The sequence below is a fragment of the Lynx rufus genome, unplaced genomic scaffold, assembly GCF_022079265.1.
Source record: "Lynx rufus isolate CCGP_SWC_20201006 ecotype Redwood Valley unplaced genomic scaffold, mLynRuf1.p SCAF_2, whole genome shotgun sequence".
Lineage (NCBI taxonomy): Eukaryota > Metazoa > Chordata > Mammalia > Carnivora > Felidae > Lynx > Lynx rufus.
The window spans coordinates 57,719,296-57,742,216 of record NW_025814834.1 but is presented as its reverse complement, the minus strand read 5'-3'; the positions used below and the strand labels follow the sequence as shown (position 1 = coordinate 57,742,216).

The following is a 22,921-nucleotide window of genomic DNA, read 5'->3' as shown; positions in this document are numbered from 1 at the left end:
AAACTGCCCACAATGCGTGTGAAAAATAGATGGAGTTCTACCTCGGGTTTTTTTTGTTTTTTTTTTTAAATGAACCCATGTTTCGGAAGCAGAAGGGTCAAGAAGCCAGTGGCAAGGTTAGATGTCAGCACTATGAATCCCACACTGTCTTAGCTTATCAATGAGGTCTAGTACAATGATCACAAGCTAAAATTGCTGTACTAATGAAGACAAAGGTCTAAAAAATTAGATGGTACAGGCCCTCTGACGGAGGGCAGTACCTTGTGGGCGATAATGCAGAAATAAGGACATAAATCACTCTTTAGAGACAATAAAACCTATAATGAACAAAGTGAATTGTTTACATGTCTATTGGAGGCACTGTTAAAAACAGAAGTGGCGACTGCCATACCTCTTGTTACTCATCTGGAACACAGCAACCCTAAATTCAGCTTCTTTATTAAGACAAATCATCTGCTCCCCACTTCTCCTCTTCCAACTCCTAATACATAGCACGACTGTCCCAACAGACAGTTTAGTAGTTTTGTGCCATCCTACCCTGAAAGGAGTGCTGGATATTCACGCTTGTGTTGAACTATTGCTTACAACCATTTGCTGGGTGGATAAGTCACTCATACACAAATCTACTAAAACCTGATGCTCTCCCCTTTGGTGGTTGGGGTGTGTGTCGAAGGGTAGGGAGAGGTGGAGAGCAGCAGGAAAGAGAAAATCCCCACACTTTAGTAATGATTGTGGTTGTCTTTCAATACATAAAATACTATTTAATTTCATCAAGCCCAACTACAGGAGATTGCCTACTGAAAAGAAGAAAGATCATACAAACCCACAGAGTCCAAGGTCTTCAAAAACTAAAAGAAAAAAAAAAGTGCTGAAAAGAATCCACAACATCCACCCAAAACATGTTTCAAGCATATCAATTTTATTTCAGCCTGTACTCAGTTTATAAAACTCACAGCATCCTATTCTAAAACTTCGTGTATTATTTGGTTGTGTGAACAGTCATAATCAAGAATACAAGTTCATTCCAAACTTTGAGTCCTTTTGGTTCCTAGGAAAATATATTTTTTAAAAAGCAAGCCACTATAATTTAATAAAATGTGTCAACTCTTGAAAGGTAGGCAAAGGCTTTAGAATTCTTGCTAGAGACAATAAGGCACAAATAGCCTATTTCATTTTTAGAAAAATAAATAACTTAGCCGACTATAATTCACAAAATATATCATATGAGTGCAAGTTGTAATTAATACTTGCCATGTGCAGTATACAATACCTTTTAATGTTTTTTTTTTTTTGAGGCAAGCACTCAGCTTTAAGGTCTCAATTCCAATGACCTATATAATGAAAGAGGAAATATTCCTAAATTGTATTTTGTGAGTGTGTCTATCCAGACTCCACCAGATACGGTATCAAAAAAGCACCTACTTAATCCAGAAAGTTCCTAAATTAACATCAGTCATAACATTAAATGGGTCAGAAATGAGATAGTAAAAATAAACAGAAAAAAAAAATACCCCATTTGAAGTTAAATATGAGATCATAGGGTGGGGAACGTAGAGATCATCGAGAATGGGGGTTAAACCACGTTATTTTATATACAATTTAGAAACCTTGCCCAAACATTGGATTCACGTGAATTAGGGAACAGCTTCCACACTGTAATCCCACCAACTAGCACACTGGTTATCTCCAGTTCGGTTCATTCAGTTACTGAGCATCTATGTTGGGCACTAAGAATATAAAAACAAACGAACCCTCCCCACCCTCAGTGTGCTCACAGTTTCCATATCCTCAAATCTTGAACTAGTGCTTCTCACTTTCTAGCCACAATTACTTTATTTATAGGGGTTTCAAAATAGGAGGAGCACACCAGCCACTGGGGCTGACCCGGTCAGGTCTCTCACTTAATTATATGAATCGACTCTCTAAACATACAGGGAGCAGGCACCACACCAGGTTTTAGTTTTGTTTTGTGTTGTGTTGTTTGAGGAGAGCGCGAGTGAGAAAACACAAATCGGAGGGACACAGCCTGTCCTCAGAGTTCACAATCAAATGAGGGAGACAGACAGTATAACAAGAGGTCAGGAGACTGTAAGTTACCTATGAATGTATAAGATACAATGAGAACAAAAAGTAACTTCTTAGGAAAGCTGAGGAAGAGGTCACTCAGAAGATTATAAACCGGGGCTAAAAGAAGTGAGAGTTTAACAAGAATAGCATCATGTAAGCTCAGTGCAGAGCATCTCTCAGAAGCACCAAACACTCATCTGTGGTCAGAGCATAAGGGAGAGCAGTGGGAGAGAAAGCTGGACTAGGGTATCCTCCCAGGCCGCCTAAGGAGTCAGCCGTATACAAAGGAATCTTAGAATAGTTTTTTAAACTTGTGTTTTAGAAAGCTCCTACGGCAATATGGATGGATGAATCAAAAACAAAAACAAAAACAAAAAAGACAAAGGAGACTATTGAAATTCACCTAAATTGTGAGGATCGAATTATCTGGCCCTCTCCCTACTCAACAATTCAAAGTTGAGATTTACAGAATTGCCCACACTATAAAATCTGCACAAAGACTACAGCAGTTATTTCCTACTCTGTGTGTGTGTGCACTTGCACGCACCTGGGTGTGCATACGACCCATTCAACAGCTAACTTATCATGTCTTTTACATGCCAGCCACTAGGAATATATTGACAAGTAAAAACAGATATGGGCCTGCCTTCAAGGAGTTCACAGTCTGGCGTAGGAGACGATGTTATGAAGGAATTTCAAGGGGAGGGTGTGTGAGTAGAGAGACAAGTGTTCAGCTGAGAAGACTGTCCTGAAGAAGCAATACTTGAATCATCACAAAAATATGAGAAACCCAAAAGAACAGTAATCTATTCTTTCACCCAGCAAAAGAGAAGCCTCACAGATAGCGACTAGGACAAGGACTTAAGGATCTTAGGTTCTGGGGCGCCTGGGTGGCTCAGGTCATGATCTCACCGTTCATGGGTTCGAGCCCTGTGTCTGGCTCTATACTGACAGTGGACGGCCTGCTTTGGATTCTTTCCCCGTCCTCTCTCCCTACCCGTCCTCCCCCTCATACTCTTTCTTTCAAAATAAACTTTTAAAAAAAGGGTTAAAAAAAAAATCCTAGGTTCTGATTCCATTTACAACATCCATAAACTAAGAGGTCTTGGGGAATTAATTTAATTCCTGCTTGATAAGATTTCACCTCCTCACATGGTTGTAAGAGATGTATGTGAAAGTATCTAGCACCCAGGGCCTGACCAGGAGCAGGTATTCAAAAAATGTTAAGTCCCCACTTTCTTCACCCTTCAAAATCAGACTGAGATAAAAATATTTATTTTCACAAAAATAAATTATTTTCCCTAGTTTTCCTAAATCAAATGCCAGGGATCTGGTAAAAGTCTTTGGCAGCTGAAAATCTGGCCTGTTCCCATATAATCCTGGAATAAGAACTTAAAAAAACTAATTTATGAAGGAGATTTTTGAGAATACATTTTAATCTTCTCAGAGCTCTTCCAACTTCTACCATTTTTGCTGCCAAAGAAAAAAGGAAGGTATAAATATTAAAAAAAAAAAAAACAAAAAACCTAGAGAAAAATGAAGCAGAAAATCTAGGTTGTAAAAAACATCAAATAATATAGAATTATATAAGTGGATAGTGTTTTCTTCTCCTAAAGTCTACAAGTAGTATAAATTAAACCACATAGCAGGACCTCTGGACAAAGAATAGAAAATTAAGTGGAAGCTAAGTTTCACACAAAGGCAAACTAAAGGGCACTTGGGGGGAGATACCTACTATACAATAAATTCAACAATTTTAAAAAAATTTTTTTTTAATGTTTATTTATTTTTGAGACGGAGAGAGACAGAGCGTGAACGGGGGAGGGTCAGAGAGAGGGAGACACAGAATCTGAAACAGGCTCCAGGCTCTGAGCTGTCAGCACAGAGCCCGACGCGGGGCTCGAACTCACGGACCGCGAGATCATGACCTGAGCCGAAGTTGGCCGCTTAACCGACTGAGCCACCCAGGCACCCCAACAATTTTTAAAAAAACATTTTTAAATAGTATCAAAGTAGAAAATGTAGATTCACTTCTGAGGAGGAAAGAAATTAGGTTGAGACAAATTAATAGTTTATGGAGCAATAAAATTTAGTAAGGTTTTTATTCTTTTTAATTTTTACTCTTATGTTTGTATTCTAATAAACGTACTCTGCTCTATTTATAAATTTTTCTAAATTCAGAGCCTGAACACATTTACTTACCAGCTAGGTGGAGTTAACAAATATAGATCTTCAATAAGTTTGAAACAGGAGTGCTTGGGTAGCTCAATCGGTTGAGAGCTTGAGTGTCTGACTCTTGATTTTGGCTCAGGTCATGATCTCACAGTCGTGAGGCTGAGCCCTGTGTCAGACTCCAAGCTCACCATGCTGAGCATGGAGCCTGCTTGGGATTCTCTCTGCCCCTCCCCCGTTCACTCGCACATACCCACGCACTCTCTCTCTCAAAATAAACAAACATAAAAAAAAAAAAAACACTTTGAAAGAAGTCAAATTACAAACTAAGATTTAGCAGATCATCAATTCATGATCATCTTTATATATATTAATAGTTATTTTGGAGTCCATAAACTATATCTAAATCTCTACAATTTTTACAATGAATTGAAGTTATACCATAGAATAACTTACCACATTATTTTCTTCCGGTTTTCTAAAGCAGCTCTGTTCTCCATGATTGTTTCAAAATAGCCAGTCACAATTCTGTAAATTACCCCCATTCTTTGACCCTTTGACTGATTTGCACACGATCTAACAGGTAGTATTATAATTTTGCAGAGTAATATTAGAAAAAAAATAAGAAAACAGGTTACATTTTTAAAGTAATCTTAAACTCTAACACTATTATTGATTGGCAGTGTGAAATGGATGGTTCAGTATAAAGTATCCTGCATTAAGAGCTGAGATCTGAGTTCCAGCTTGGTTTAGATGCTAGCTACTCCTGTGACATTAAATCATTTAGCTTTTCTGACACACTCAGCATATAATACTTAATGACAATCATTATATAATTAGAATATCTCTCCCTTTCTCTCTGTCTCACACACAAAAACACATATACACTCAAAGCTGTAAGTCTCCTGACTCAGTCGTGTTCTCCATAACATTGTGTATCTAATGAATAAAATGCAAAAGACAAATTTCAGCAATAAAAGGCATAGGTTAACAACTAGCAAAATTTCCAAATGTGGGTTCTATTAGTATTTTGATGGAATTTGGCAACTATTTATTGAGTGTCCCCATGTCTGTGTGAGTGGGAGGATATCCCAAGCACGGGAAGAGGAAGCTAGGGGATTATAAAAAAAACTTTGCATATGCAAACCACAGAAAACATTAGGACAGCTACATTAAAAGTGGGACGGGGAGGGGAGCGGGGAGACCGGAAAACAATGGCAATAGTTGTGTTCTAGAAGCAAAATTACACAGGCTCTGTTGGCCCGATCAGTAAGTTTGAACCTCATCCCAAGAACAAGGAGGAATCATAGAACAGTTTAAGCAATGGTAGCAGGATTCCTTTTCCAATTCTGAAAATTCATTCGGGCTATAGTGCACATCATAAATAGCAAGTGGGCAAGACTGAAGATAGAAACCAGTGAAGAGACAGTTTGGAGATAATGGAAGCCTGAATTAGAAGGCAGCACAACAGTAATTAAGAGCAAGACTTCTGAAGTAATCTGCCTACATTCAAATCCCAGATTTTTCCATTGCCCAAGTTGCTTACTCTCTCTACAGCTCAGGTTTCTCATCTATAATCCAGAAATAAAAATCCTCACAGGGTTATGCCAAAGAACAAATAAAATAAGACACATACAACAGTTAGCATGTTGCCTGGCACAGAGGAAGAATGCAAATGTTTATTATCATTTATTGACGTAATGTTAATGGGATGGAAAAATGAGAAAATAACTCGAAGATGTTTTGGAGACAGAAACTGACAGTGAAGATATAAGAAAAAGGGGGAAAGGGTTGAATGGGCACTGTAGTTCAAACACATAATGTTTGAAAGTTTTGAAGGTCTGAAGGAGAAAATGGTGTTAATTTTTTGATATACTGATTGTAAGAGACATTAAGAAGGCAGGTGAATATATCTCTCTGAAGTGAAGCAAACAGATCAAGGCTGGAGATTTGAGAATCAGAGAGACAGGTGTTAATTAAATCCATGGGGTTGATGACATCCTCCAGGGACAGAATATGCAGAGTGAAAAAATGTGGCACTAGGTAGAAGCTATGGAACACCAGTATTTAATGGGCGCACAGGGAAAGAGAAAGGACGCTGAGAGAAAGGGGCCAGAGTGTGAGAGGTCAAAAGCCAAAAGAAAAAAAGAAAGTGTTTCAAACCAAGGGGAATGCTCAGCAATGTCAATACTGTCAAACAGTGAAATAAGTTAAGGACTGAGAGTTTTCACTGGATTTAGCAACAAGTTATTCATTCACATAATAAATATGTGTCAAGCACTGTGTTAGACCTGGAGATACAGCGGTGAGTAAGACAAAAAAAGAACCTTGCACACACAGATTTTATGTTGCAAAGGCAGACTGTAAACCGGTAAACAAATAAAATACTGAAAGTGTCCAATAGTAGAGATTAAGTGATATGACAGAGAGCAACAGGCAGAGGCCAGCTTTAGACCAGGAATGTAAGAGCGTACCTCTCTGAGAAGAGACCATTTAAGCGGAGACCTAATGCAGGAACGGGCTTAGCGTGGTCACAGAATTGGAAGGGCCCGTGAAGCTGTAGCAAATGGTGGAAGAGGCATGGAGGGGTAGCAGCCAGACCATGTTTGTAGATCATGCTGAGGACACAGTGAGAAGAGTTTAGAAAATATCTGTTGAGCATTTCTTAGTAGGGAAGCTCACTCTAGCTAATGGCACTCAATAGTTTGTTTTTCCTAGCCCCAATAGTAGTTTCTTATAGTAGTCTTAAGAATCAGAACATTTGGGGCGCCTGGGTGGCGCAGTCGGTTAAGCGTCCGACTTCAGCCAGGTCACGATCTCGCGGTCCGTGAGTTCGAGCCCCGCGTCAGGCTCTGGGCTGATGGCTCAGAGCCTGGAGCCTGTTTCCGATTCTGTGTCTCCCTCTCTCTCTGCCCCTCCCCCGTTCATGCTCTGTCTCTCTCTGTCCCAAAAATAAATAAACGTTGAAAAAAAAAAAATTTAAAAAAAAAAAAAAAAGAATCAGAACATTTTACCACTCTCGCGAACCATTAACTACTTATTACAATATCAGAATAACCTTTTCTGTTTTCAAGCGTACTATACAATTACTATACAATGGGTAAGCATGTTACCCATTGCATTAATTTTACTAATCCCCTTTTAACCTTCTTCCACATTTCTTGCAAAGTTATTTCTCATAATATTTGCTTGATTCTATCATTAAGTTATATTTCTCTGAAATACTCATTTTCAAGCAATGTATATCAGAATTTGAATGTTTTAAAACAAGACGACTCAACAAGATGTTACTAAAATATTTATGAGCCCATAACGTACAAAATCTGATGGATTCACTCCCCCCCCCAAAAAAAAATTACATTCAGAGATGATATTCCACAGCTTCAGGTTCCTATTTCCTTAATCTATGTGTTTCTATACATGTATAAGATAGAGAAAAGCTGATGCAGAGAATACTGGCTTGATTCTGAGCAGCTGAATTCTATGTTCACATTATTTTTTCATTTCCTTATTTGCAAGAGGAAGAATTTATAGCCCTTCATATTTCACAAGGGTATCAATAACATAAAATGCTACCATCTGCTTAATTATCTATGAATAATTGGTCTATTATACAAATTATTTCTCACCTTCCCTATACTCCGACAAGTAGGTATCATACTTCCCATTTTACAGTTGAAAAACCAGTCTCAGAGAGGTTGAGTTACTTGCCCAAGACTGCAGAGCTGAAATTTAAAGCGTTTTGTAATCTCAAAAACTCTGGTCCCTGTGCCATAATGCCTCAGACTATTAACATATTGGGTTCATTAAAATACCTATCATATATAAGATATTAAATCATAAATATGAATTTTTTAATAACAAATATTATTTTATTAAATTTTTAATAAACTACGTACAATTTAGAAATATTTCCCATATGTACCATTCCTGTATATGCTTCCCTTTGGCATAACTTGATTTCAATTTTTTGAATAATGGAGAAGAAAGATAAAAGGAAAATAAGATAACCAACCACATTGTATGCAAGGTATGAGAATTACCATTCTGGGTCTAATTTTTTGCCAGTTAATACATATATTAAACCCAATGAACTACTAGTAACTACCTATTCTCACAGTACTTATTTGTCTCTCAAAATAAAAAATTACAAATGGCTTAAGGTTTTCCCGAATCAGGAAACTCTAATCTCTGATTAGAACGTCTACATGTCACTATTTCTCTGAGTTTGAAAGGCAATTGGTCTGAACAGAAGCATCAAAATTTGCTCTCGGGAGAGTCTATGGATTAATTTTATTGTGAGCTCCCCTTACTAAGATTTTTCAGATAGCCAAGTCATCTACCAAGACACTGTCTGAAGAAGTCTAGATATTTAACAAAAAGAAACTGCTGCCAGATCATCTTTATTTTCCTTAACAATATACACACAAGAGCACAAAATTCACTTATAATATCACCATTATTTTACAAGTATAAATAATGCTCAGAATTCAAGTACAGTCAAGTGCAGAGATATTTCCTATATGTTAATATGTAAACATAAGCTAATTATATACATCATGTGCCTTTGGCCCAGCTGCAAAATAAGAAACATCAAAAAGAAACACTGCACTTGACTGTTCAGTTGCATTCTTACTGAGAATTCGTACCAATGCCTATATAGTTATTTGTAACTTTCATACCACTTAATGTAAATGCCTAAATAGACATTTCCCCTCCTGGAAAATATCTCAAGAATTAAAATTTTATCCATTTTTGATAATGAATTATTTAAAATCTTAATTGGGTTTCATTCCTTAAAACGAACACTATTAGAACTTACTCATAACCAAAGTTCTTCCTATGTCAAAATGGGTATTATTTACAGGTCACACATAGAGAAAACAAGAATGCTATGTTTGTTTACTTTTAGAATGGAAGAAAACATCTAAAAGCTGGCTAAACAGTGTGGGTCTTTGTACACTCCAAAGGATCTTCCTTTACTGATATCCCTTGCCTTTAATTTAATACCCAGTAGCTACAATTCTGACATATTGAAATAGCTAAGTAATCTGAATTCAAATGATATCAAGCACATCCTTAGAGGGGAAAAAAAGAAAGCAGCACCTAAAAAGCAATAACTGACATCAACAAGTCTACAAATGTCCAGTGGAAGGCACGTGGAAGCATTTACTACACTGCCATCAAAGATTCTCCACTGAGTTCAGGATTCGGAATAGAATCCACTCTGGGAACTGTTGATTTGGCTTCATTCACCGAGGTCTCCTCATTCTCGGTCTCTTGTCTCTCCTCCGGGTCCTCTGTGCCAGAAATTTTTTCAATCCCTTGGTTTGTCTGCTCTGTATCTGATATTTTCTCATCTGTCTGCTCTGTACTGTTATCAAGAACATCTTGTTCTTCTAAAGATTCTGAAAAGATAAAGAGTCAAGATTTTAGGCATATCCAAATGTTAAAACTGCTAAATAAGATAAACAAAAGATAAGCACACACATACATGAACTAAGAAACAGAAGAATGGTCCAACATTATCCTTAAAATCTTTTAAAATATGTACTTAACTCCTTGTAGCATACCCATATATGAGTTGGTATGAATGAAGGATGAAAAAAAACAATTTGGGGAAAACAAATGCATAAACACACTTTTACCCAAAGCCCTATATTTTCCTAAAATTTAGCAACTTTCACAATATTCAGGAAATTTCCTAAAGATGTATTTGAAAGTTAAATGTCCAAATAAAGCAAACTAAGTTCCAACAGATTTATGTGCCATAAGAAAACAGTAGAGCAAATGAGGCCAATGTATTAACTCCCAGATCATGTTTCCTGAAAGAACTATGTCCCTGGCACCCAGGCAACCCTGTAAACAATAAATGTGTGTGTGTGTGTGTGTGTGTGTGTGTGTGTGTGTGTGTGTGGGCTGTGCTATTCCCCACACTGATTTGCATCTCTATTATCCAAAGACTGGGGTGATCTGGATCTACCTTTTCCCATGAAAAGTCTCCCTTCAACCCTCTACAAGACAAGTTCTCAGGATTTAAACCTCTGGGTCAGAATATGCTATATACCTAGACTACTAAGAGAAGGGAAGGGTCTTTGGCCCCTGTCGCCATAGCAGAAGCTAAGGGAGGGTCTTGGTTCCTACCTGAAAATTTACTCCCTTTAAACTCTCTTTTGAGTTTCATTAAACTCAAATCCCTAATAATAATTATTATTATTTTATTCAATAAAGTCCCTTTAATTCTTTAAAGTTTAAAAAATTAAATGCCAGTGGGGAGGGGAAGATGTCAGAAGCAGAAAGCTTTGGGTCTCTTATTTTCCAAGTCAAAAATAAAAATCTAGCTTTTGTTTTTGTAATAGATAGTAACAAAGATCCTTGCTAGGAGAAATATCGTTAAATCACATCAGCTAAACAAATAAGCAGATTTTATTATGCTCATACAAGATCCCTTACGATACACTACAAATGTCATTAATTCAAAAAATCGGAGGAAAAACCAGTTTACGTTAGTAAAAAGTTCAAGTTTAGTTCCTTTACAGTACAGGTCAGAGTCTTGCTAAATAAATAAAATTAGTTAATAGTTTTGCAAAGAAATTATGTGCTGTATGCACACAGAAATGTGGAGGTCTTACAAAGTCGTGGTTTACCATTATCAGTTTTAATAAATACAAATTATCTATATTTCACATATATAGTAATTATGTAAATACATATATAGTAATTCACATAAAGTGATTATGTCTTTAAACATATCTTGGACTATAGTTTACAGAATTAGTTATAACCTCCTTCCCTCTTTCATATATAGAATGAAAGGCCAAAATTCCACAGTTGGGAACATCCAAGTTAATGAGGTTTTACTGTATGAAAATTCACATGATCCCCAAAAGTAGTGAGTAATGTTCACAAATCCTATTTATGTCAAATGTCACAAAAATGCTATTCTCATCTTAAAAGGAACTGAAAATGGCATTGCTGTACCACTTGGAATCTTCCAAAACTCAAGGTAGAAAGGCAGTAGATTGTTTGAGTTTTGTTATATGAATGTTCCAGTGCATAAAGGAAAAGCAGAAAGTACATATGAAACTCTCTAAACATGTACAGAGCATTTCTGCCACAAGGGCAAGCAAGTTCTTCAGTGGAAAACTTCAGGAGTTGCCAACCATTTGTAATTCTACCCTCTCAGAATTTATCCAGGGTAGAATTCTAAGAGTCACGGTTTTCCACAACTCTCTGGCCATTGAGAGTTCTTACTTGCCAAGAACTTTACCATTTGTTATATTTTAGAAAGCCTTCTGGAAAAAAAAACACAAAACAAAACAATAAAGCCACACAAAATGAAAAGAAAAAGCTCAGGATCCGGGACTCACCAATAAATGTGTTTAAGTGAATAGAGGCCCATGTAATTTGTCACATTGTCTGACCAACTGCCTCAGTACTGAACTTAAACAGAAGTACTCAAGTTGATTGTTTATCATCTTAAAGCTTTGTCATGTAACTATTTTCAGAAGCAGACACATCATTGGTCAAATCCAATTTAATTAAAAAATTCTGGGGTCGGGGCGCCTGGGTGGCGCAGTCGGTTAAGCGTCCGACTTCAGCCAGGTCACGATCTCGCGGTCCGGGAGTTCGAGCCCCGCGTCAGGCTCTGGGCTGATGGCTCAGAGCCTGGAGCCTGTTTCCGATTCTGTGTCTCCCTCTCTCTCTCTGCCCCTCCCCCGTTCATGCTCTGTCTCTCTCTGTCCCAAAAATAAATAAACGTTGAAAAAAAAAAAATTTTTTAAAAATTCTGGGGTCTTAAAGCAGATAACACAAAAAGAAGTACTACAATACTTAAATTTTTAAATGTCTATTAAGATAAATTCTAAGAAATACCATGGGCTATCATAATTAGAAAATGACATCGGGGCGCCTGGGTGGCTCAGTCAGTTAAGCAACCGACTTCAGCTCAGGTGATGATCTCGCAGTTTGTGAGTTCAAGCCCCGTGTCGGGCTCTGTGCTGACAACTCAGAGCCTGGAGCCTACTTCAGATTCTGTGTCTCCCACTCTCTCTACCCCTCCCCTGCTCACGCTCTGTGTCTCTCTGTCTCTCAAAAATAAATAAATATTAAAGAAAAAATTTTTAATTAAAAAAAAAAGAAAATGACATCATACACAAAGTTTGCTTGTCAATGCTGTATCATATTGCAAAGAATACACAGAATACTAAAAATTGGTGAAATTATGGGTAGGGCTTGAAAATAATCAAAAAGCTATTAATGACTACTTCTCCTCTCCCAGGTTAATTTGCAGAAAAGTCATTTTAAGACTAGTAATACTACAGAAAAACCAGTATGTGTCATGATGCCTATATTGCAGACATAAGTCTAACTGACATAAATACTCGATTTTTAGGTGCCAATGCCATTTTGTGAAAAGTCATCCAAACAAGATTTAAGTGAATTAGGTGTACAAGATTAACAGAGAATTACGTGTTTAATAACTAAACCACAGGGCTTTATAATAAGATCATTAAATGTATTCTAAATTTACTTTATTTCTATGGGAGAATATCATTTGCCTATTCTAATAAAAACAGCAAATTTTTTCTGCAAAGTTGTAGTTTAAAACAGCTTGGTGGTAAAAAATACATTACAAAAGATGTCAACATCTGGGCAGAAAATACTAAAACAGAAACCAGCCTTTGTGTTTACACTAATTAAACAGGCCTCTTCTCCCCTGTGCAAAACCAATTTAACACCAAAATTAAAACAAAGTTACCTGAATGACCTATGTAAGAAAATTTTAAAAATCAGTTTGGGCAAGCATAATGTTAAGAAACCAACATATCACAATCATAAAACAAAAATGACCCATGGAATTTGTTCCTTCCCCCATTCCTACCCCCTGCCCCACTCTCACCTCAGTATCTTTGAGAGAGAAGCTTTCTCTACCAAATTGTAACAATTGGCTTCCAGTTGGTTTGGGCAAAGCCTCAACTCAGCTAGATAACTCAAACTCATAAAACTGAGTATAACTGTATAACAAATACCACTGCCTCATCTATAAACCATGCACATGCATGGGGCGCCTGGGTGGCGCAGTCGGTTGGGCGTCCGACTTCAGCCAGGTCACGATCTCGCGGTCCGTGAGTTCGAGCCCCGCGTCAGGCTCTGGGCTGATGGCTCAGAGCCTGGAGCCTGTTTCCCATTCTGTGTCTCCCTCTCTCTCTGCCCCTCCCCCGTTCATGCTCTGTCTCTCTGTGTCCCCAAAAAATAAATAAACGTTGAAAAAAAAAAATTTAAACCATGCACATGCAAAAACATGTAAGAACATCACCTTACTTTTAGGTTTTTATTCTAGCTCTTGAAAGAATAATTTTCTAAGAAAACTAAAGAATAGTCTAGCAAAACAAATTCATGTATTCCCTTTAGAAATATATAATTTCCACAGGGAAAAAAAACCCACAATTCTATTTAGTTTATGCCTTTGAAAACCCTTCATATTTTAGTGGATTCATTTAGATTCTTACTTTTTATTCCTTTTACAATAACAAAAATTTGTCTTGCTAATGGATCAAACTTTTGCCTTGCCCACACATCAGTACCCACTATATGTGTAAAACTTACCCAAAGGAGAATTTGTTCAAATAGAATGAACAGTTTGTCTTTGAGCTAACTCATAGGTTTTAAGCAAAGCAGTTTTTACAAGATTTTTCTGCCTTGAGGAAAATGGTCAACTTATATTAAGGAACAAAGACATGAATCTCATCTCATCTCAAAACTTAACCCAATAGTTCAATGAATAAAATTCAATCAAATAAAAACCACCTATGAGAAAATAACTCATAATGAGCAATAGAATATTGTTTAACAATAGTACTGTTATTTAGCATTGGTAAAAAAAAAATCCATTAGATGAGTAAGAAATGTCATTATTAGGCAACAATGTAAAACTATTAGGTGAAGGCGTTTTAGAAAAGAGAATCAGAAGGGCATAAGATCTCTATGTCTAAAACAAACATGCAAAAACATCCTATAGGCAAATATACACCTTGAGGAAGTTGTACATAATTAAATATCAACAAAGGTACAAGCTTTTTGGATCTGATAAATACACAGAATTCAACAAAGTTTACATTATCAAATAGTTCAATTTCCTAGAGCCTCACAACAAACAACACTAAAAATAGAATTTTCTCTAGTTTAACATACCTAACAGTAACAGTATATTGCTTAAAAGAAAAAAGCAGAAATCAATTACCAAAATAAATTTCACCTTAAATGAATTTTACTATTTTTGATAATATTGATTAAAGGCCATGAGTTTTATTATTAACAAGTTATTTCCAATTAAGTAAAAGCTATTTTTTATTAAAATAATTACATATGAGCTAGACAAATACAACAGAGCAATTAGAACAACATTAACATTTTTCAAACATGCTAACCTAAAATCACTGTACTGGTACACTAACAATACAGAAATCTCTTTTTCTAATTATTATCATAGTTAACAAAAAAGAATGCCACATATCAAGTATTCTGGAAAGCACATTTTAACAAAGCAAAACTGATAAACCACTTTAATGTGGATTAGCAGAGATTCAGGTATTATTGCACCACTCATTTAGCCATAAAAGAAATCCAGTAACCTAAAAGTACTTCATTACTTTGGCATACCACATCTAGTATGCTCCTAGATAAAAAGAAAATCCATAGTCCTAACTTCTTGTGTTTCTTCAATATTCTATTACCAAAGCATCTGGACACACAATTCTAGAAAAAAATTCTAGGAATCCAAATGAGTAATTAACGGGAGAAATTTCTTCCAGGTCTCCTTCTTTGATGAAAACTTTCCAACATTTCATATGTTGTTCTAAAGAGTGATCCAAAAATTTTTCAAAAACCTTGTGTCTCATCCTAAATGCAAAATCTTCCAGTAGCAGAATCAAAACAAAACTTAATTTCAAAGTCTTATACCATAGATTGAAAAAAAAAAAAAGGCTGCTTCTAATGACTCAAGATTATTCATATAAATGGTTATAGAATATTTGTTGAAAGAAAAATCCAGATGGAAAAAAGTTACCTTTTAGTTCCATCTGTGAATTCAATCACCTAATCTCTGCAGTTTCTATAATTACTAAGGAGCTACTTCACTACTTTTAAAAAATATGAAAATAAAAGCAGGAAAGATTTTTTTTTTCTTTTGGACCTCAAGTTTTTACATCAAGAATGTGGAAATCAGAAATATAAGCCCTCCATTATACTGGCTCTTGGCACCAAAAGTAGACGATTGAGATGATATGGCCTTACTTACTGTTCAATTTAAACTTAAGGGTATGCCTCCAGCAGTCACAACAAATGCAGCTTCATCTTTCATCAGAATACTACCTAGTCGTCTACTAAAGAACTGCAGCTTGGAAATGGTAACTGTGTATCACAGTGCTGAGACAGAATCTTGGAGAAAAGTTTCAATCTTCTGGAAAGCCAAAGAAGTAAAAAATTCTCATAGCCATTTCAATGAATCCAAAGAGAAGTATGAAAAAGTTACTCCTCCAAAGACCATCTCAACCAAATGGAATTGTTGCTTCAGTTTCCAGCACTACACAGTTGTCAGACCTTGCCTCAAGTTTTGTCTTCACCTATAAACATTACCTTATTAGGGCTGAGTCTGAGCCAGTTAGACTTCGTTCTGGAGATTTCAGATAGAAAATGAGACATCTGGGGTATTGCTCCTCCTAGATTTGATGAGAAGGAAAGGTATAGCTGGGTGTTGTTTGCTAACTATCCATCTCAACCCTGGGAGAAGATATAAAGCATGGGACTCATCAAGATTTTTATTTTGTTGGCTGTTTTTCCTTTTGTTTCTTTGTGTGTGTGTGTGTCCCAACTATTGGCTTTCAAATATTCACTTTAGCTTTCATAAGCAAGGTTACTTATTTATGGAAAGGACTTCAAATTTTCCTCTAGGCATCTTCAGTATGAAATTCCTTAGTTTTCAGTTCCAAGAGGCTGCAATAGCAAGGCAGGTGATTTGCATGCAATAATCAGCTTCAGAGCATGACTTAAGCAAAAGAAAAAATGTGATATGTTTGGAGTTGATACTGCAGACTTGGAGAAAGTGAATGTATTGATTCAGTGTTGAAAGTATACACACTTCTTGTCATGGCTATCTGTGTTCAAATTCATTCTGATGCATGTCAGTAAGCCAAAAGCCAAGCCCAAATCAACACACGTATTTTAGGTTCACTCTTCAAAGTTAAAAAAAAAAAAAGATACTCAAATTTTTATATTAACCTTCCGATATCTGAAAATTCACTGCTTTATTGTTCTCAGTTAAAGCAGTTTTTTCACTACTCAGTGTTTGTATAAAGAAGAAATCAAATATCTATAAATGAGAATTCCTAGAAATTAAAAGGATGAATACAGACTGCTAAATACACTATGTGAACTAAACTTCTAATATGGATTTTTTTCTACATCAGGCATAGCACCAAAATATCATGGCCTGTGCCATAATTTTAGCATCTCCATGACTAGGAGCTGCTTAACAAATAGCTTCCCACCTAATATTAACAAGAAACAGTTGGCAATTAATAGTCAGATCTTCCACCTCATCTTTTCCATTTGCTTATGAAACTTCCACAAGAAGTCCTAAAACAGAATTAAAGATGAATCCTAAAAACCAATGAATTCTGATAAATTCTGTTTCTCTTTTGCAAAAGGTTGTTTTACATCAAAGGCATACAGCAGCAATGTTAAATCTTGTGCACCTCAATAAATTGTTTCAAAGAAACACCAGTCCTATCAACATACTTATCCAAAGAATGCCAAGGACGACTTTCCAGTTCCAAAGTTTCTTGCTTCTGGTAACCTTACCAATTCCAATGGTAGGCACAAATCTATTTTATCAATGTTAACTACAAATTATAGCAGAATTTTACCCTTACAAGTAGTTGCGTAATTCTTATAACATGCTTCACTTAAATAAACTGAAAAAATGATTCCATGAAAGTATCACTAGTCAAATCTACCAACAGTTCCTAGATGTCACTCCATAAACAATGTTTACCCAGCTGTGGGTGGATGCTGCTTAACACAGGGTAACCTACATTTTAAAACTGAAACACATCATACCAATCACACAGGAGGGCTGAGTATCAGAGCAATAGCTGATATATGCATGCTGCAAAATCTGATAAATTAATCCATTCTTATCTAAAAGCATTATGCTTTTAATGTTAAATAGCAAACATTATTAAAAGATAAAACTTTTTAATTAACATATTCATACCTTCACTGGTCTGGTTCTCTGACGAAATCACACTTCCTGAGGGCAAGGGACCAACTGAACTTGAGCTTTCCACTGCCTGCCTCTTCTCAAAACTAAACTCTGGAAGTCTTGGAGCCTGAGGTCTAGTTTTTCTTGCAGGATTCAAGAAAAAACAGTAGGCACATCGAAAAGCTGCAGAGAATTTTTTTAAAAAATAAACAAAACCACAAACCAAAAAAAAAAAAAAAAATTCAAGGACTAATCAGATCATTCTCAAGATTACTTTTGCAAATAGTCAAAGAACCCTTCAAAAGTTATTTATCCCTTGTGAAACTACAACTAGTTTTAATAATAATGCCAGGTGCTCTAACAAAAGCTAATTTTAAAGCATAATTTCTAATTATTATTAGAACTAGAATATTAATTTTAAAACAGAAAAGTCAGAGAAAGACAGATATATGTTTTCAGTCATATGAGGAATTTGAGAAACTTAACAGAAGACCATGGGAGAAGGGAAGGAGAAAAAAGTAGTTTCAACCAGAGAGGGAGGCAAATCATAAGAGACTCTTAAATACAGAGAACAAACTGAGGGTGGATTGGGGGGGGTTGAGGAATACGTAATGGGCATTGAAAAGAACACTTGTCGGGATGAGCACTGAGTGTTGTATGTAAGCAATGAGTCATGGGAATCTACTCCGAAGCCAAGAGCACACTATGTACACTGTATGTTAGCTAACTTGACAATTAATTGTATTTTAAAAAATAATAAGTAAATAATAAGTAAATAAATAAATCAGAAAAGATGGTAAGTTACACAGCAGTTTATCTAATAGCAAAACAATATTAATAATGATCCAAATGTATTACAGAAATTACATTTCTAGTCACTATAATCATTAGGGATTTTAAAATCCAGAACATTGCTCACGTGCCCAAGAAACTATAGTATGTCATATTTAAGAAACATAAGTAATTTAGTACAATAATTTTTAATAGCGGCTGCACATGAGAATCCTCTGAGGAGCTTAAAAAAAAAAGCCTGGACCCACCCCAAATCAATTAAAACAGACTCTTAGTTGGTGGGTCTTGGGCATGGTATTTTTAAAAGCTCTTCAGGTGATTCTGATGCACAATGAAGTTTGAAAAGACCTAGAAGTTGTACACTATATGAGGAAAAAACCTGCATTGTTGTTCCTGCTTTGCTCTGTGTTCTAAAATAAGGACAATATGCCTGAACAATACAAACAGAGCACCTAAAACAAAGTGACATTACATGGGACTTGGCATAGGATGAAATATTTAAGAGTAAAATATTTTAATCTAAACGCCCAATAATTCTTACCAATGTATTCAAATTCTTCTTTCAAAGCCATTCCATTATGAGAAAAACACTGCTGACATATAAGGGCATACCTACACCAAAAGGAAAAATGAACAGATCAGTTACAAATGCAGACAAAGCCCATGAAAATAGCCATCACAGCTAACTAATATTTTACACAGCTAAATATGCCATAACAGACTAAATGTTACTTAGTAAACAATAAACAATACCCTTTAACCATAACAGCCAAAATTTCAACCTTTCTAAAATATAATTTATACACAAAACGAAAAACAAACTAAGCAACAGTCAAATGAATATATCCTTACTAAGGTAACAAACATATTCAATAACAGAACACTTAAATTTCAGTACTTCCTAACATATATTTCTGAGGCTAACAGACCCAAAATCCATGGTCAGATTAGATTGGAAAAGATGGAACCCCTTAGTGATTCACAATGAATGTTATTAAAACTTCTGAAAAATAAATAAAATAAAATAAAATAAAATAAAATAAAATAAAATAAAATAAAAATAAAACTTCTGAGAAGTCTGTAGTAAAGAAATGAATTTGTTTAGTCCAGTCCAAAGGTTAACTTCCAAACATCACGATTGCTGTGTCTATCCTAGTTATACATCTTCCTCATTTCCTATTTATACATTCTCTGTTCTCTGTGTATGCACTTAACACTTGGCCCGACCAAACAACAACTTGTCTGTTTTGAATAATATACAATTATTACATTAACATTAAATTCTAGTCCTTTTATTGAAATAATATTAACCAATAACCTTGTCAAATATTCTAGTCTACTATCCTAAAGTATTTTTTAAAAGTCTATATTATGACAGTTGCTCTGCTCACATCACCCCTATCTTCCTAGAATTATTGTAAAAATCAAATAAGATAATAATTGGAAAACTATTTTGAAAACCATAGTGTCAAACATATCTAAATTGTCCTCGTTGCCATTAAAATCATTACCATCACCGACTCCCATACTGACATCTATAAAACCCCATTTCTTACAAACTACCAAGTTTTCACTATTTGTGTGCTCTTCAAGTTTAAAAGTTTCAAACAAATTATTTAATTTCTCTAAAAATAATCTTATAGTAGGGTCACAACAGTTTTTGTTCTCTCTATATATTTTTTTGCATTTTATCAAAACTCTTACTGAAAAACAACTGAGTATGTTCTCTTTTACAGGGGCATAAAATATTCTATTATGTTCTAAAATCAGGAAACAGGAGTCACAAAACCATAGAATGTCTAGTGTGCACGCATGCGCACACACACACACACACACACACACACACACACACACCCTTTTGACCAATAAACTTCTTCATTTTCATTTACCTACCACCCTAACAAACATTACCTGTTCTGTGGACCATCACCAACTAAATATTCAACAATTCTATCCAGAGCACCTCGCTCTCGGGGGAGAATGGGTCTTGCTAAAGGTGGACCTGGAGGATGAAGACCTAGTAAAGGAACAATAAAATTTATTTATACAGTTATTTTTACATGATACATATTTAAATATTACTCATATATTTATTTATATGTATAAAATACATTTAAATTTTAATTAACTTACCAAGTACTATCCATGCTTGTCAGAACTTTTGAAAGATTTTAACAAAAATAATAGCAATTCTTATAAATCTCTTCAGAGCATTCAAGTTTTCATTAAAAATATATACTACAAAATATGTTAAATTATGTTCTATATCAAAACCGTCAACATAATCTATTAAGAAATGAAGCTACATTGGTCTCTGTACAAACTAATTTTTAAAATGCCCAGATTCTTAAAATCTTATGTAATAACAAATTAGGAGACTTCCATTTGGGGCAATAATAGAGTAAAACAGGGTCAGATTTACCTTCCACCTAAAACAACTAAAATACTATGCAAAATATATTATGAAACAGTTGTAAGGACATTAAAAATCAGGCAAGGTAGGATAAAGATTCCTGAGAGACCAAAAGCAAGTAAGATGAACCTACAATTGCCCCAGCTTGTTGCCTGGAGAAAATCTCTAGGCAACAGCTCAGGGAGGGTAAATCCAGCTGAAATGTATCAGTCTCCCTAAGTTTGAGAAGATAAAGCTGGAACTCTAGGAAGACCAAGGCAGCTTGGGTTTACAGGAAGAGTACTAGAGAGAAGAAAATACACAGAGCAAGAACACCAAAGATCTACAGAGGATCCGCAAGACTATTCAACAGAGTACTGATTGGTACATGTGTATGATGAAACTGAGGACAGAGAAAGAATTGCCCCCAAATATTAAAGGTAATAGTGTTCACATGGGCCCAAAGTATAGCACGTTCTCACCAACCAGAGTGGAAACCTTCATAACTCACAGGTCACTGGGTAAGCATTCAGAGGACCTTTGTATAGAGACATAAAAACATCCAGTGTTCAATAACATAAAACTTACAATGCCTGATATCAGATTAAAAATTATTAGACATGATGGGGCACCTGGGTGACTCAGTGGGTTAAGCGTCTGACTTAGGCACAGGTCATGATCTCATGGTTTGTGAGTTCAGCCCTATGGCGGGCTCTGTGCTGACAACTCAGAGACTGGGGCCTACTCCGGATTCTGTTTCTCCCTCTCCCCCACTCACACGCTGTCTCTCTCAAAAACTAAGCATTAACCAAGAACCATAAAATACCTAGGAATAAACCTAACCAAAGATGTAAAAGATCTGTATGCTGAAAACTATAGAGAGCTTATGAAGGAAATTGAAGAAGACACAAAGAAATGGAAAAACATTCCATACCCATGGATTAAAAGAATAAATATTGTTAAAATGTCAATACTACCCAAAGCAATCTACACATTCAATGCAATCCCAATCAAAATTGCGCCAGCATTCTTCTTGAAGTTAGAACAAACAATCCTAAAATTTGTATGGAACCACAAAAGACTCCAAATAGCCAAAGTAATACTGAAGAAGAAAACCACGCAGGAGGCATCACAATTCCTGACTTTAGCCTCTACTACAAAGCTGTAATCATCAAGACAGCATGGTATTGGCACAAAAACAGACACATAGACCAATGAATAGAACAGAGAACCCAGAATTGGACCCACAAATGTATGGCCAACTAATCTTTGACAAAGCAGGAAAGAGTATCCAGTGGTAAAAAAGATAGTCTCTTTAGCAAATGGTGCTGGGAGAACTGGACAGCAACATGCAGAAGAATGAAAACTAGACCACTTTCTTACACCATACACAAAAATAAACTTTAAATGGATGAAAGACCTGAATGTGAGACAGAAAACCATCAAAACCCTAGAGGAGAAAACAGGAAAAAACCTCTTTGACCTCAGCCAGAGCAATTTCTTACTCAACACATCTCCAAAGGCAAGGGAATTCAAAGCAAAAATGAACTATTGGGACCTCATCAAGATAAAAAGCTTCTGCACCGCAAAGGAAACAATCAACAAAACTAAAAGGCAACCAACGAAATGGGAAAAGATATTTGCAAATGACATATTGGATAAAGGGCTAGTATCCAAAATCTATAAAGAACTCACCAAACTCCACACCTGAAAAACAAATAATCCAGTGAAGAAATGGGCAGAAGACATGAATAGACACTTTTCCAAAGAAGACATCCAGATAGCCAATAGACACATGAAAAGATGCTCAACGTCACTCATCATCAGGGAAATACAGATCAAAGCCACACTGAGATACCACCTCGCACCAGTCAGAGTGGCTAAAATGAACATATCAGGAGACTATAGATGCTGGCCAGGATGTGGAGAAACAGGAACCCTCTTGCACTGGTGGTGGGAATGCAAACTGGTGCAGCTTCTCCGGAAAAGTGTGGAGGTTCCTCAAAAAATTAAAAATAGAACGACCCTATGACCCAGCAATAGCATTGCTAGGAATTTACCCAAGGGATACAGGAGTGCTGATGCACAGGGGCGCTTGTACCCCAATGTTTATAGCAGCACTTCCAACAATAGCCAAATTATGGAAAGAGCCTAAAAGTCCATCAACTGATGAAGGGATAAAGATATGGTTTATATATACAATGGAATACTACTTGACAATGAGAAAGAATGAA

The 22,921-nt window shown here is 35.9% G+C and overlaps 1 protein-coding gene across 4 annotated transcripts in view; it reads right to left on the bottom strand.

Annotated features, from left to right (window-relative positions):
- Window positions 1–8,626: 8,626 nt before the first annotated feature.
- The window catches only part of LNPK (lunapark, ER junction formation factor), a 74,225-nt gene continuing 59,930 nt past the window's right edge, over window positions 8,627–22,921 (bottom strand). For 3 of the 4 annotated variants that reach the window (XM_047084765.1, XM_047084762.1, XM_047084764.1), the window contains 4 exons: window positions 20,207–20,312; window positions 18,837–18,907; window positions 17,516–17,686; window positions 8,627–9,647 (listed from right to left, as the gene is read on the bottom strand). In XM_047084765.1, coding sequence (XP_046940721.1) covers window positions 9,412–9,647; window positions 17,516–17,686; window positions 18,837–18,907; window positions 20,207–20,312 — 584 coding nt within the window. In that variant the 3' untranslated portion in view covers window positions 8,627–9,411. Of the gene's footprint in view, window positions 9,648–15,876; window positions 15,960–17,515; window positions 17,687–18,836; window positions 18,908–20,206; window positions 20,313–22,921 lie in introns of all 4 variants that reach the window. The other variant, XM_047084763.1, reaches the window with a different exon arrangement.